General features: G+C 37.7%; 1 protein-coding gene and 1 long non-coding RNA gene across 3 annotated transcripts in view; one reads left to right on the top strand and one right to left on the bottom strand.

Annotated features, from left to right (window-relative positions):
• TBC1D19 (TBC1 domain family member 19) overlaps positions 1 to 16947 on the bottom strand; it is a 46509-nt gene extending 29562 nt beyond the window's left edge. The window contains exons 1-4 of one of the 2 annotated variants that reach the window (XM_032686349.1): positions 16805 to 16947; positions 7055 to 7127; positions 6252 to 6297; positions 4388 to 4463 (exon numbers count right to left, since the gene is read on the bottom strand). In XM_032686349.1, the coding sequence (XP_032542240.1) occupies positions 4388 to 4463; positions 6252 to 6297; positions 7055 to 7127; positions 16805 to 16903 (294 nt within the window). In that variant the 5' untranslated portion in view covers positions 16904 to 16947. The remainder of the gene's footprint in view (positions 1 to 4387; positions 4464 to 6251; positions 6298 to 7054; positions 7128 to 16804) is intronic. The other variant, XM_032686348.1, reaches the window with a different exon arrangement.
• On the top strand, positions 8372 to 13032 carry LOC116786071. The gene is made up of 3 exons (XR_004356813.1): positions 8372 to 8408; positions 12799 to 12888; positions 12988 to 13032. It is a non-coding gene; the product is annotated as an uncharacterized LOC116786071 (long non-coding RNA).
• Positions 16948 to 16961: the final 14 nt, after the last annotated feature.

Genomic DNA, 16961 nt, shown 5'->3' with positions numbered 1-16961 from the left:
AGCAATCAGATTTTTCTGACTATTGCATTAGGCTGCAATAGTGCCTAACTCGTGGCTAATTCCTCTTAAGTTAATGACAACTAGTACTGACTTCCTTTTCAACTAACTTAGGGTTTTCCTTCCCTAATTACAGCACCATGGGGAGGTTTTATATTTAATTTAGCTTTCTGTGGATGATGAGTCAAGCCTCAATCGAATGCAAAGACTCCGCTTAATGTCATTTAGTTCTATTTTTCACTTATAATTTGCTGTAGACACAAGTTCTACTACAGTTAGTTACTGTCTAACCATGCTCCTCAAAGTTCTGTCCAAAAGAGGAAGCAGTTTATTAACAGGAAGCAAACGAAGGGAAGTGCAGATGTTCAAATGTTCTGTTAAAAAATATGTATCTTGTCTATAATTGTTTCATTTTAGCTTCCATTTACAAGACACTCTCATACCTTTTTCCATCAAACACAATAGCTCGCTTTCACTAGACTTTTTTTCTCACAGTCAAGTCATGCCTTCACTTTCTCTTGAATAAACAAAACAGAAATGAGTTTTGACTGTAAGGAATGTTTTCCAAATTGCATTATTTTTTTCTCATATTCTGTATAATATTTCTATTTAACTATATTTTTATATTTAAATTCCTTACAAATGCTGCAGTTAGACAACACCATGCCACAAACTGGTTAATCTCTCAAAGAGTAGTACAGAGCGTTTATTATTTTGCCGAGAAGTGAGGTTTTGTTGCGAGAGAATTAAGAAATGAGAGAGTATGAAGACTACTAAGCCATATAGGATAAGGAAGTGGAAACAGAATAAAGAGGTGTTAGTAGCAAATTAAAAAATCAAAGTGAAATTATCAAGATCATAGAATCACAAAACACCAGGTTGAATGGGGACCTCAAGGATTATCTGATCCAATATTTCTTGGCAAAGCAGAGTCTAGACAAGATGGGCCAGCACCCTGTCCAGCTGAATTTTAAAGGGTCCAGTGTTGGAGAATCCACCACTTCCGTGGGTAAATTATTTTAATGGCTGATTGTTCTCAATGTGAAAAATTTTCCTCTTGTGTCCAGTCAGAATGTCCCCATTACCTTTCATCTTTTTCACGTGACTCCTTGCAAAAATGGAGTCATCGTCTTCTCTGTAGCCATCCTTTAAATACTGAGACATGGATAAGGTCTTCCTTAAGCCTTCTTTTCTCAAGGCTGAACAATCTCAGCTCTCTCAGCCTTTCCTCACATTGCAGGTTTCTCAGTCATTTGATTATCTTCGTGGTCCTTCTCTCGATCTTCTCCAGCCATCCACATCTTTTTTGTAAAGTGGGGCCCAAAACTGAACACAGTATTCCAAATGTGACCTGACAAGCACTAAGTAGAGTGGGATAATGATATCTTTATCTCTGCTGACCCTGTTGATGCAACCCAGCATCCTGTTGCCTTTCCTTCCCACAGCAGCACACTGTTCGCTCATGTGGAGCTTGTTTGCCACCAGGTCCTCTGGGTTTGTTTCCATAGAGTTGCTCCCCAGCCTGTGCTGCACTCCTAGGTTATGTTTTCCCACATGCAAAACCTTACATTTGTCCTTGTATTTCATAATAAGCTCTTGTTAGCTCACTTTTCCAGCATATCCAAGCCTTTCTGCATGGTGACTCTCCCTTCTGAAGTGACTACTTCCCCACCCAGTTTGGTACCATAGCAAACTTCATCAGGGTACACTTGATGTCATCAAAATTAAGGGAGGACGAGGGGGTTGGGGGGGAGAAAAATAGCACAGATATACTTGAAGAAATGAAAACTACAAAAGAAGCACAGGAGAGGCAGATGGCAGCTTTGAAAGACTGAGAAGCTCGTTCCAAGGAGCAATGGACTTGGTGTGATTGACAACTGCCAGACCAGACATTAATATGCTTATTGCACTGGGGATGCAACATGTTAGTAATTAAACTCTTATGGGTAGTCCTAAACTGTGCCATAATTCAGCCTTCAAGACTCTGCCCAGTAAAAGGTGTTCAAAAAAATGCAAAATGTAAAAAAAAATAAAGTGTGAGGGTTATACAGCCTCTGCAAGCAAGATATCCTTTCCTCTCTCCAGGATAGTGAGCAGAAACAATACACTGTCCTTGACTGAAATAAAAGGCAGAGGTAGAGCTCATAAAGTAATTTTACTGATGGTAACAATACATTTTACAAGATGATTCCTGTAGTTTTATGGAGAGATTTAACACTAAGAAAACACACTACCCAGATTGCTATGGTTACAATGATAACATTCAGTAAAATAGCAGAAACTGAGGAAGGCAGCACTGCAATTTGAAAACTACTTCATAGAATCACAGAATGGTTTCCAGTACCCAAAAGGGGCTTATAGGAAAGCTAGAGAGGGACCCTTCAGAAGCATATAAAGTGATAGGACAAGGGGAATGGGTTTAAACTGAAAGGGTAGGTTTAGATGAGATATGAGAAAGAAATTCTTTACTGTGAGTTGGTGAGACACTGGAACAGGTTGCCCAGAGAAGTAAGTTGTGGATGCCCCATCCCTGAAAGTGTTCAAGGCCAGGCTGGATGGGGCTTTGAGCAGCCTGATCTAGCAGAAGGTGTCCCTGCCTATGGCAGGGGATTGGAATTAGAGAACTAGATGATCTTAAATGTCTCTTCCAACCCAAACCATCTTATAGGTCTATGACTTACAGCATTACTACTTATTGCCACTACTTATTTTTCACTAGAAATCTGTTTTTCTTTTGAGGTAGTGAAAACAATACAAAAACTACAGTCTGCTAGCTATGAGAAAAAAAGAACCAATTTGAGGTAGACAAGGGTTAATTATGAACTTTTTAATATCTATTCTAGAAAAATACTAATATATTTTTAATTACTGATTCAAAGTCATTCCAATAACTGATATCAAAGATGGTTTTCAGGGAGTATTACCCTTCTTTCGAGAATTCTGAAGGAGAGCAAAATTAATTAAGATAGAAAAGGATAAAGAAATCGTCAACAAAGTCATAACAATGGAAACAGCATCATAAATGGTGACTGTGCCTAATAAAAATAGAGTATGCACTGAATAAAAAAGCTTGAAGAAAAGTTGTCTGCCGATGGAAAGTAGTCAATGTATTCTTATTTTGCTTTGTTGGCATGTGTAGCTTTTGCTTTGCCAATTAAACTGTATTTATAACAAGATTTCTCACTGTTGCCCTTCCGGTTCTCTCCCATTTTGCTGGGGGGAAGTGAGTGAGCAGCTGAGCTGCCTCCAGGGTTAACCCGCCCCAGAGGACATGCATGACTAATACTCTTTGAAATAGGGCTATCAACTTTTGGAACTAGCAAAGACAGGACTTCTCATTTTTAAACTACTGAAATAACAGGCCTTTCTACATAAAGCTAAAAATACTGGCTACTGTAAGTATTGTATACACTTTTGTAAAACAATAACCAGTGAAACTGCTTTAGACAGACATACACATAAATATAGCTCTGTGGGTTTTGCATTAATCAGGCTGCAAATTGTGGCATTACATTTCACACCACACAAGAACAAGAAAAATTGGTTAACGCAATCTTTCTCCCCAAATGCTAAAGACTGAAATCCAGGACAGCAAGGTAAGACTTCCTGGAATAAACAACAAATATGATTGTAAAAGTAACACAATTTGTTGAATACCTTGTAAAACAATACTACAATGTATTTCTAGACACGGCTGAGTTAACTACACTTTTACCCTATCTCAGATGTTTTGGTTAGATCATATTCTTGAAGCTTTTTGTTGTTTTACATTTTTATATGGATTTTTAAAATTTTTTTTCAAATGGCATATACTGGCAAAAAATTAAAACCAATGAAGCAAATACATTTTTTTCTGACACCGAAAATCCTCATTTAATCTTTATAGTTCAGTTTCTCTTATTCTCCTTCAATATGCCATAAGCTCCTTAGCTCTATATTTTTCATCTTCCTTTCACATTTTTAAGTCCTAAATACATCTCTTCTTTCTGAAGATCTCACTGTCTCTGCAGCCTGTTATCTTTCACTGTGAAACTGCCTGTGCCTCTTCAAAAAAATGCTTTTGTAGCCCCAAGTGAAATGACCTATAGCTTCCCTTTTTCTACTTCTCAATAAAACCAAATTCTCCTCTCTGACACAGTCACATCATCTCTATTCTGGATTTTTCACCCACTTGCCACTATATCATACTTCTTTCACAGCTGGAGCATTACTTGAGCAGGTTTTTATATATGTAAAGTGTCACATATATAATATTACTTTGATGCAATTACAAATCTGTCCTTTTCCTAAAGTATAGACCCTAGAAATTGTACAAACACATTCTACAGAGTAAATCTCAAATAATCTAATTAAAGATCTGATGTGAATGATAAAACTGATAACCACCAACCTGTGCTTTCCTCATATAGGCTAAAGGTTCTTTAATATGCTCAGGCGGTGCTGCAGGATGACAGGGCAAAGGAAACCTTAAAGAAAATACAGCATACCTTCAACGTTAAGATTTAGTATTTTGCTTAATTGATCCTGTATTTGTAAACCTAAACACAAACTTCTTTCATGAGAGCACTAGTAAAAACACAGTGTATGTCGATCAAAACTAAAAATTATTTTTAGAAGCATTTTTTCCTCATCCATTCTATGGATACAAATAATATAACAATATGTAAGAATAACATTTCAACATGAGTTTTTCTTATATTAAAAAGAATCTCTTATAATTTCACATATTTGTAAAACAAAATCAAATAATTACATTTACAAATCAGGTATTTTAAAGGTGTATTCTCTTCACATCGTATCATCTTTATGATTCCCTGGAACTCTCACTCTCCAGGACATTACATTTTTTCAAGAGACAACACGGTTTTTTGGAAGATATCCCTTAAAAATCAATAGCAAGCATGCACATCAATCAGAGCAATTAGAACTTTGAGGTGTTGATCTAAGCAAAGTTGAGTGTTCGCTCATAAATCGCATTATGCCGAAATATTAAATCTAGACCAAAAATAAAAAAACAAGGAAAACACTAATTTATCTTCCAGTAGTGCAGATTATTTCCAATGTGTTATTGCCAAACATTTTACCCAGCTTAGTTTTAAATATCTAAAATGTCTTTCAGGAAACAAAATTTACATAGAGCTTCTCTAATAGTTAACCTGAATTTTCACTTGTTTACATGTATTCAATCAGTTTCTATCATATGTTTTTGGGAAACTCTCCCCAGATTTCTCCCCGTTCTTAACTGATAAGGTCATTCTTTCACTTGCTGCGAATGAGTTCTGGACTACCATGTCCCTATGTGTAAAATGGAATCAATACTAACAAATTTCAGCAATGCTGTTTCTTGTCTTTTCCACAGTACTCATGAAATCTTGGTATTCTTAGTTAATTTCAATTTTCCAGTGCTAATTTCATTATTTTGCTGCTTATTTCCATGAACTCAAAGAAAGTATCAGCATTAGCCATAGAGACAGGTAAATATTTCTCCCTGGAAAGATATGATGAAGATGAATCCTTACTGACAGACAGAAGCACTTGGCTGAATCAAGTCCCAGCTACTACTAAGATACATTGTGCCAAACCGGTAACTCTAATAAACTTATTTAAATTAGCATAAATAGATTTCCATACACACTTCCTATTTTATAGTTGCATTTAAGGCTATATCTGTTATGAAATTCAGCTCTCCACTGTGTCAGAATGTAAAGGTAACTTATGCTTCCCAAAAGTCTAATCCAAAGTTTGATGAACAATAATAAAAAGGAAACGACCAATTTTGGTGTGTTTATAACCATATCTCAAGCATGATGAACACTGTACACACTAGTAAGCCCAGAGATCCAATATCTTAAAGAATTTTAAAAATAACAATACAACAACTATGTGCAACACTGTAATAAACATATGAAAATAATTAAAACTCATTTGCAGCAACTACCTCATCTACACAAGAATTATATTATGACTGTTGGTACCTTTGGAAGTAAAGCAACAAAGAAAATACTAAAGTAACTAAAAAATTTGGTGATTTGGTGATATTTGTTTCACTCATTCTTTAAAATGTACTTGAGTCCAATATTTTCACTAGGATGAAAAAGAAATAATGACAGTTTAAAAACAGAAATGAAGCAGGTACTGTTGGTATGACAGATCTTGCAGATTATAGTAACACGTCATACACCTACATATACAAATGAATCAAAAGTAAATCATAGGAGTAGAGCTCATTAAATAAAAATACTAAATAAACTCACACATTGAGTTCACTATAAACAGCATTCTGAAGCTTCTTTTCCCAACCTGTTGAAATAAAAAAATAACCAGAAGACAACTTCAGAATTAATACTAACAGAACATGAATCAGAGGTTGCTTTGCAGTCACTGGAGTTTTCTGTCTGTTCCTGTCTACCTACCAGACAGATAGGAAGAGATGAAGAAATCTTAATCCAATTCAGATAGGAAAACTACAAGTTGAAACCTGTGTAAAGACTGAATATCCTTTATTTCCATCTGCTATTCAAATAATCACAACATAGTTTTGGTTAAAAAATTACATCCTATTTTTTCAAAGACGTCATTTTATTAAAACATCTGTTAATATTAACAGACACGGTGTTCCTGATGATTATAAATTTTAAATCACTTATCATAAAATCTTCACAACATAGTTACATAGCCTACAACTTCCAATGCAAACCGGAAATTTAACGAGGGTAAAATTTTCAAGAATACCTCCATGAAAGTTAATTTCCATTTTCAGAAGTGACTGAACTCTTGTATCACTCAGAACTTTAAAAAAATTTCCAGTATCTTACAAAATTATAAAAACATTTCTTTGCATAGTATGTTTTTCAAAATGCTGATGGAATCCAAGAACATTTTCCCTTTTAATTTTCTCTATCTAGTTTAATAATCTGGAATCACTGAATGTCTGCTTCTGGCTCCTGTCAGTGACAAGACATCAAGCTGCACTAAGGACTATATTCATCTCTTATGACATATACGTGCTTACATAGATCTATATTGTCCACAAATGTATCAATGAAGTATTACAAACCTGATGTCTTTAGAAAATCCTTAATATCTTCTTTTAGTGATTCCAACTTAATTTCTGGTTTGTGTAGGCTAACCTAATATGAAAAATAAATGAACAAATAAATAAGCATCAAGCACTAAAGAGAAAGTAAATTTCATGATTTAAGTTATGAAGTAGGACGTATACATGCTTAAGGTTACACACGAAGTAAACTGCTTCTTTGAGCAATGGTAATTGCAGCCAAAAAAAAAATCAGTCAACTTTTTTCTCACTCACTGTCTTTGTCTTTTCCATCAGTGCTAAAAGCTGTATGTTGGGAAGGAGAGAAGAAGGGAGCACGAGTATGCAGTGACATATACATTTAATATTCTCAGCAAGTACCCCACACACTTAGCAGAAATGGTCATAAATACACACATACACGTGTAAAAAACTAGCCACTCAATGTATTTTACCTGAAAGAATCAAACTGAAAACATTCTATAATTTCGCACTTAACCTCCCACAGTTCACCTCTTTCAGACAAGAAATGTCATTTTCAGACCAAAAAAGCCAACTGTGTACCAAACATTCCCCACTGCAGCTGTGACTACTGGGTATATACAACCTCTTGTAATGAAATGCACTCCACACAGACAATTAGGCACCAACCAGCTTTATAACCATACCATGACACTACCACACAGATGGTGCTGCAGATTTTCCAGCAATAGCAGGACCAGCTGCTATAGCATCTCCCTCTTCTACAGTTAGACCAAGAGGAAAAAACAAATACACCATAAAGGTCCAAAAGGACAACAGGCAGAAACTCAGAAGTTTCTGTGAAGTGACTACAAATATATATTTTTCTGAGCATGGAGTGTGGCAACAGCTGATTAACATCAGATAATAAAGCTAGAGGTTTAGAAAAAACAATAGCAACACTGGCTGCCAACCTGAAAATAACACCAGGAGATCTGTGTGCAACTTACTCCGCTGCCATGACAGCTCAAGGCATATGTCAGAAGCATATGGCCATATCATCTACATAGAAATGTGAGACATCTCTTACCAGAAGCTACTCAACAATATGCTGTAGGCCTATCAGCTACTGATTCGATTGCAGTAAGTTATACTGCTATTAAAAATAACCTTTTACCAGCTTGTGCAGTTTGCCAGCCCTAACAGCACTGCTGACTGCACAGCATGCTTTAGGTCCATCATACACAACTAAAACTCCACAATCCTATAATTTGCCTTACAATTTATACATGGAAAAGGGTGTTTCTGTGCTGCAGAGCTTGCTGGAAAAGTTAGTCTACGTGAATTTTCCCTAGTTGAAAAGAGGAATGGCCAATAACTTCTGCTCTTATTTCAAGTCCCCTTGCCATTATAGGTAAGGAAGGCTTTTATATTTGCTTTATTGACTGCAATAGCAAAAAGACTGTAAGCATGCTTTTGGAGGTCTGGTGAATTATATAACTCTCATGTCAAATGACAAACATATACTCCATTCAGCACAATGGTAAAAGCTGGCAAAGGATCACTGCTAATACCAGGGAAACTAAGATTTTCATTGGAGTTCTTGGGCAGCTCAGACAATATCATTTTAAGCAACAGCCTCAAGGAGTATTTTATAAAGGATTCCTCCTGCTGCTAGGCCGTGGGTTTGTACCTTTCCTGTAGGAATTTTAAATAAAAGCTGGGCTGATTCTGCAATACTGTTCCTTGGAAGTTTTTGTGCACCCTTCTGTAAATATTCAACTTTGTCTTCTGGGTTAAATATAGCTAATTTTAATCTCAAGGTCCATGAGTGTTTACCTGTCAGACCTGGTACATATGCTTTTTAGATATGCAAAAAGCCCCTCACAAATAAAACTCATTGACACGTGATGAATTACACACAAAAAAGCTTTTGTACAATCTACTAAAAGGTGGGTTGTTTTGACACTGTAAACAGTGCGAGACACAACAGAAGTGCAATCAGAATAGTATTTTAATTCTCTGCTGTTCACATATCTGTGAGCTCTTATCTTATTAAGGAAGGTCTGACAGTCCAATTGACAACTCTCAGTGGGTTTTTTGCAGATTCCTGGAAATTCTGGAAATTGATACAGTATATTGCATTAGAGGGGATAAAGGAGTTCGGTCTACAGACTACCTCCAATTTTCCCTGTCAGGCCAAAAGACAGAGGTCTTTCCTGTAAATTGCTGTTACCAACACAGCCTGTTCCCCAGATGGAGAACGAAAAACTAGTGACTCTCTTGCATGCATGCAGCAGGATGGCAGTCAAAAGAGAAGCAGGACAGCACTTTGGAGAAAACTTTTTCCAAGGATTACATTAGTGCAGTTACCTTCACCCCTCTGTGCCCATTTATTCAGTCAAGTTCTATTTCATTATTCCTAGCCCCCTGCAGCTGCAGCAAATATTCTCAGACTTATCTTTAATTTATCAAAACTTCTATCTTTAGCCTCTCTCTGGTGTAATTTTCTTCCTTTGGTGAAAAATGCCCTACTGAGACAAATTTTCATATAAGACGTGAAAATTCCACACCAAATTATAGAGGCACTTCTATCTCCACTCTTGTCAATTCAGGATTTAATTGCCAAAGCCTCCTCCCATTTACACTTTCCCTTTAGTTTACTACTGTATTACGATCAATACATTCCTAAGTGCTAAGCAGAGCAAGAGAGCCATAGAAACTCTTAGGGAGTCGCTGCCCTCTGGACTGGGGCAAACTGATCAGTTTTCAAATCAGAAATTAGATAGCTGAAAGGTGAGAATCCAGCAGACAGTCCAGCTAGAGGCTGCAGCCAGCTCTCACACAGAAGAACATACCCTGCCTCTATAAGACATAATCAGGGAAAATACCCATTTTGGAAAGTGAAAGGTAATCTTTCAGAACTGCTTTGCTGTAACTTAACAGCATGGTGCCTCTTTAAAATTTATATGGGTGTTTATGGGAACTAAACTGAGGAACAGAGGAGACTTAGAAGAGCTAATGTTCCAAAATTACTAGACCAGGTCTCCCACATAATTTTATTTTTCCTTTGGACTAAGTGATCTAACTTATACGATGTTGTACTAGGTTGCAAAACACATTTAGGTGTTTATATTTTAGGTAGAGTTGGTTTGGTTTGAACTGCTTGGTACAACATACTGCCTAAGTCTCGTTTGCATTTTCATTCTCTATGAGTTTTTGGTAGAATGAAAAATAGGTTGACAAAATTTTATTTATAAAAAAAGCACTACTACAATTTTACAAGACAAAAATGCCTGGCTAGGGTTTACTGGGAAAAAAACCCCACCTCGATGAGATTTGTACTGATGAACTGAATTCATTTCCTGCATGATCAAAATGCAGCACACACCCAGCAGAACTACAGACTCCAATTTCAATACACACATCTTGATGAAACAGTATCTTACTTCTAGAAGAAAAATAATATCTGGTACTATAAGGAGACTATCACAAGCAGGGTAACAGACAGTGAGCAATACAGGGGAACAATCCATGAAGGCAAAGGGTGGCAGCCAGACCAGGGAAAAAGTCACAATATTCAGAGGCTGAGTCAAGCCAACACAGAGCCCTGAAAGGAAACAGGGATGAATGTAGCATATTTCAGCAAGAAATAATGAATTATTTTTAATAAATGTCAATGCCTAACAGTTTCTTTTCCCATAAAACTAGCATTGTGCATAATCTTATGATAGGGCACTGGAGTCCAGGTGTTGGGTGTCTATGTTCCTGCACATCAAGAAGCAACTGGTTGTTAGACCCTCCTTCATAAAACGAGCTCTCATTACAGCACTTCTTGGTACCCTCTGTTCTTCACCTGTACAGAACAGCAGGGTAGTTTTGGGACTTTCAAAATTTTGCCATACTTTCTGATGACTAAGGTGCCACTAGCAATATTTTGTGTATATCTTTGCCTTTGATTTTGGCAAGGTATCCTGCTGAGATCTAGGCAGTCAACCATCACAAATTATAATCTAAATGTAAACTCTCTATGTCTGGATACCAAGACGGAAAAAAATCCAGACACTCAACACTGATGTGGCTGAAAGCAAGCAATAGGATAGGGCAGCACCAGGATAAAAAAGTTGGTGGGCACAGGAAATTGATTCATACAACAACTGAACACAGAGATCAACCTATCCGCAAATTAGCATCTAAATTTGGAAATGGCATCATGACTGGAGCAGCATTGATCATGCAAGAAACAGATCCATCAACCACAGCACTCAAAGAAGTAAAGGAAAATAGCTAGAGGATCAGAAACATAATACAAAGAGGAGGCTTGACAGAACAAAGTGTTCCAGCATAGCTCCTGTGTTAAACTATTTCTTTTCTCAACAAGAATAAACACTGCAGAGAAGTGATCCAACTAGACTGAAATGTGGAACTGCATCAGGTGAACACATATTTTTATCCTGCTGCAAACAGTTCTGCAAATAACTTTACACAGTCTAAATATTTTTACAGGCTATCCACTATAATTTCTCTTCAAAGCCTTTTTGGTTTAGATAAGCATGTACCCTCTCAAAGCATTTATTACTATTCATTATGAATTTGCACAAGGGTACAGTGTTTTTTGCTTTTATTGCTATTATTTCCCAAATTACAATAAAGCATAATCCCCAAATACAGCCTAACTTTAGCAAAAGTAAATTCAATGGAAGCTAATAAATATTCACCTTTCCTTATGTACTCCATTCTGTCATAACTGAACTTTATCAGGATTAAGCTGACTTGGTAAAAACCACTTCAGGTACAAGCACAACAATTTTAACATAAACACTCCCTAAACATTTAAAATCCTGTAACTTTAAGGGAGGGATTTTGGTTTTCGTTTATATATTTCTGTAACAGAAAGAATAATCATTCTGAGCCTAACTAAACAAATTTCAGTAAGTGTAAAACCTGGATTACATCAACAATTTTCCAACTCTTCAAAATTTCTACAGTAATTACATCAAGGGAAGAAGTATCATTAACTTTCTTATACAAGTAAAAATAGCCTGGCAGTTGAAATAGGCTCATAGAGGCATAAACAGCTTCAAATGTTACTCTGTGCTACAAGATATGCAGGGCATATTTTAACAATGTAATTTTGATGTTTATTTAAATTTTCTAGGTTTTATTTGAATATAAAATTATTGCTGAAAATAAAATACACAAGGTAAAAAATAGAATCCACATTACTAAAAAAGTAATACTCTGCCAATCAAGCTTGCATTGCTTCTGAACTCCTGTTCAACATAGAGTCAACTACATTCCATTTAAAATTCACTGTACTGCAAATGTTACTGCTGAACCATTTAAAACAAAGTACAAGCTCTGTCAGGAGGGCATAATAAGTCCTTTGCTAAATACAAAGCATGAAAATGAACCATTAATTATATATGATGACTCATGAGGCTACACATTTCTTTGCTAATTTTTATTAAATAAATGCTATGTGGAACAGAAACATTCTCCTCCTTAACTTGATCTTTTATTTAAGCTGGTATTGGTATAAATTTCTTTTTTTTTAACTGTCGGAGAAAAATGTAATGAAAATGGTATCACCGGATACCTTGCAAACCATTCACTCCAGATAAATTAATCTGTTTATCTGCATTCCCTTTAGAAGCACACAGTTGGGCACTACTCCAGCAACAACGTTCCTTGTGCTCCCAAAGCAAGCTCTTCTTCTCTTTTGCCCCATCTGAAGTCTTGTGAAGACTCTTAGCTCTCACTTAGATTAATACTGTCTTTAAACCTTTCTGGTTCTATCCCAGGTCTGCTCAAAGAATGATGGCAGAGTCCTTTCCTCAGGACAACAATTCTGACCATGACATCTCCTCTACACACCCTCTTCATACCTTCAGGTACCTCCTAAAATCTATTCTCACTCCCAAACTTAATTGCTACAGTAGGGTAGGATGGGGTGTCAGGGCTCATTCTTATGCTTACACTGCCACTTTTAGCCCACTTTGACAGCCCTTACCGAGCTGTTCTACAAGTTCTCCATCAAGTTGTCCCACTACAGACACACCTACACGAAACAGAACTGAGAACATCAAAACAGACAATGCCAAGAGACACTCCCTGCACTGTGAGTCTTTCACGTTCAATTTAAACATAATTTAGAACCTTTATCTTTCATTTTATTGTCACCTCCTGTTTTAGAAATGCTCTTTAGGAATAAACTTCTGAGGCTGTTTTTTGTTGGTTGCTTTTGTTGAGGTCTTCTGTAACTTGTTATTTGCCCCTGGCCACTAGAGGTTCTGGGCAACTCCAAGTCAGACTGATTTTTATTAGAGGTTTGCGTGGGACAAAAATTAATTAACTGATTAATAAAGCCCAGCTTCCTTCAAACACGATGAAAGACAAAGTTCCTGAATTGTCTGCAGATGGAAATGTACTAAAAATGTCGCACTGTTTTCATGCCTCTGAGCTGTTCCACTTTTACTGTCAGTTCAATGATACAGATATTCCCTAAAACAAAATTCTAGCAAGGTTACACAAAATAATTTGTTTTAAAACTGCATTTTGTCATTGAAGATGTGCATGTCTCAGTTTTCTAACCCCCTTTAATTCTTACTTAAAAACAATTACAATTCAGAAAGGGAGGAGAAAAATTAAGACAAAAGCAAATTTGGTTACAACCTTGCACAGTGACATTGTGCCTTAGAAACCGAGATGAGATTTCTCCGCCCTTACCCCACTAACCCTAGCCACAATTCTACCTGTTGAAAATTTACTATCTAATATTTTGGCTCTTGGTTCTTCTTTCCTTTCAAACACACTAATGAACATGCTCAGAAGAAATTCCAAAGGCACATTAACATTCTTCCCTGCATTAATCTCTCTGTATTAACTATATTATCAATATCCCAAAACTCAACCTACAAAAATCAACCTAACATTTTTTTTACCAAATCATCACTCACAAGCATATGACTCTACTTCAGTCCTTGGGACAAAAATGTGATTATCTTGATATACCCCAAGGTAAAGCCATGACAGCAAATCATTTGGTGCCCAGGCCAAAGTTATTTCAAAGAGATTGTGTATCACAGCCCCTGACACAAGCTCAGGCTCCCAGTGACAGTCAAGCATAGAACTGGTGTGATCAGTTCATAACCACAGGGCTACTCTATCACCTCTCACAAATGATGTGTGAGATATTATGTTTTCTCCCAAAATTTTATTTACTCATGAATGAAACTGTTCATTTCAAGCTCTCCTTCCTAGACAATAGAAAAAGAGATGAATTTACAAAACATACAAAACATTTTTTGTTAAGAGTTAAAATACTGCTCATGAGAGTACATGACCTCTCAAAATTTCAGGCAATATTATAACAGACCTTATGATCCATCGTGACTCATGTTTTCAAAGATGGTAAATATTTTTGAGGAACAAATACCAGCAATGTCATTTTCTACACTAACAGATGAAGAATTATATTTGTAAAATATAACTGCAGTACAAAGACCCAAAAGAAGTAAGTTTTGTTCTGGTGCAGTGCTTCAAAAGACTTTTCAAAATACAGTATGTGTCTCCTGAAACGGATTAAAATTGCCTAGAAAGGGACCACCCATAGATCAAAACTGCAACTGGTGCAGACCAAGCACTGTTAACCAGCAGACAAAAAACCCCATCACACCCTATCAATAAGCCAGAGTTCAGGGGTGATGCACAGCAATAGCAAAGGTTTCATATTTGACAATGCAACTTCAGAAATACCCTGTGTAATGGGGGGGAAATCAAGCATTAGTTTAATACAGAGTGAAGCAAAATTCAGAAACCTTCCTAATTCTGTACAGCTGCAAATGGATGGACAAGAGAGAAGGGACCCACTGATATGGCCTTTGCACCTACACAGAACAGCAATAATACAACCATCCAAGCATTGTAAATAAAATAAGTCTTCTGTACATGAACAAACATAAATGCATGCAAGGTCATTATAAAAAAAGTCTGTATCAGGGAGAACATACAGAACATTCCTGGTAAACACAGTGTATTTTTGGCCCTTCTGATTTAAACTGCAAGATCCAAAAGGAAATTCATTTGAGAAATCCCCTAGTTGATACATACATAAACTTTGCAGTCTTTCAGATCACTACACTGAACTATAGCTCTGATTTAATCTTCTATTAGAAACTCTTTAAACACCTACTCTTAAGAATCAACTTGAATATTTGTTGCCCTGTTTATTTTCTTTCCCCTTAGCACTTCATGTGACTGGAATGATCTTCTGACCTATATAAATACTTTTTTTTTCTTCTTTACAAGACATTTGTAAAACAGTGCTCTGCAAGGCTACCATGACAGGTTTGACTGTGGCCATTACACTGTGTTTTATTTATTTTATGGGTTACCTTTACGCTTTGATTATGCACAGGTTCCACTTGTATTGAGTAAATTGATACGCTATCGAGTCGGGGAGGGATTTAGGCACTTCACTGCCCTTTCAGACACCACCCACCACCACGGAAAGGCACTGCCCAGGTCCCCAGTGCCCAAAATGGCTCTATAAAACAGTCACCCACCAGCAGCACTTGAACACCCCACCAAGTCCTGACTACGCCAAGCTTCTCCCAGTCTCAAAACAAACTTGCCAAGTATCAAATGACAGTGAAGCCAGGTCAAGGATAAAAGAATGTGTGCAGAGCTGAGTACAAACAGGTTTTATTTAAGCACTAGCAGAGTTGTTAAAAGAGAGCCTTGTTCACTGCCTGTACTGAGGACAAGGTCTTGAACTTGCCTCTCCGCTCCTCATGTCAGGCTACTTGGGATGCTGAATTCTCCAACATTCAGCAGAACCCAACCTCTAAACTCCTCTGTAATTCCAGACCCCCTCAGGTCAAACACATTTGCTTGCTTACGTACTTAGAGAGCACAGCCAACAGGAGCGAAGCAGACACACATTTATAAAAGCATTTAGGGACCAAATCAGCAAATTTAAACACAAAACAAAAGACACAAAAGGCACGCAGTGATGTCACCTGCTCTGGAAAGCTTTAGGGACATTCAAAGAGGAAAATCATGTTTCATTTAAAAACACAACAAAACTAAGGCAGATAAAAAAAAGTTTAAGCAATGTTTACCCAAAAAAAAAAAAAAGGCAACCCACAAGATTTTACAGAACCCAACCCAACATATTTCAATAATGCACAATAACTACTATAGCTCCACGACTATGTTATGATGATTATGAAAACTGATGCAATTTTAATCTGAAACATCCTAAATTAAATTCAGCTGAAATATGAAAATCTTGTTTCAAGTGCAGATAAGCTACTAAATACAAAAAAAAAAAAAAAGGCAACTGTTTTCTCGGCTAATAAAATGTACTTCATGCGTGTTTTTTTGTTTTCACTTCCTTTCACCTAATCCTCATTTCCTCAGGGGCACTAGGGGAGCGGGGGGGTGGGGGGGCGGCATTTAAAGCTTTCCAAACGGAAGATTAAAAAAAGCAATTCGTTTCAGGACCTATATTTGAAGCAGTGAGATTTCAGAGGGATAGTCTTCATATTCCCTGCGAAATCCTTCGGTCCCAAGGGGAGACACTGTAAACACGGCTCCAGAAGCCAAATACACCACTCGGCCCCGCCGGGGTGGGAAAGACGGAGGGAGAGAAGGAGGGGAGAGGTGCCGGGAGCCCCCGGGCCCCCCGCCCCCGGAGGAGGCCACACGGGCCGGGCCGGGGGCGACAGCCGGGAACAAAGCGCCGGGGAGGGGGAGCGCGAAAGGGAGGCGAACGCGGGGGCCCAGCGGCAGGTCGGGGCTCACCCGGGCCTGTCGCTCCAGCTGTGAGTGGAGGCTGGAGCCCTGCAGGCGCTGCACGACCCTGGCGATGGTGAGGGACAGCCCGCGGTCCGGGTCCAGCATCGCGGCCCCCGCCCCGCCCGGCCCGGCCGGGCCGCCTTCCCCGCCGCACCGCCCGTTA

The sequence above is a fragment of the Chiroxiphia lanceolata genome, chromosome 4 (assembly GCF_009829145.1).
Source record: "Chiroxiphia lanceolata isolate bChiLan1 chromosome 4, bChiLan1.pri, whole genome shotgun sequence".
NCBI lineage: Eukaryota > Metazoa > Chordata > Aves > Passeriformes > Pipridae > Chiroxiphia > Chiroxiphia lanceolata.
The sequence above is the reverse complement of the archived record's forward strand: the minus strand, read 5'-3'. Positions and strand labels throughout refer to the sequence as shown.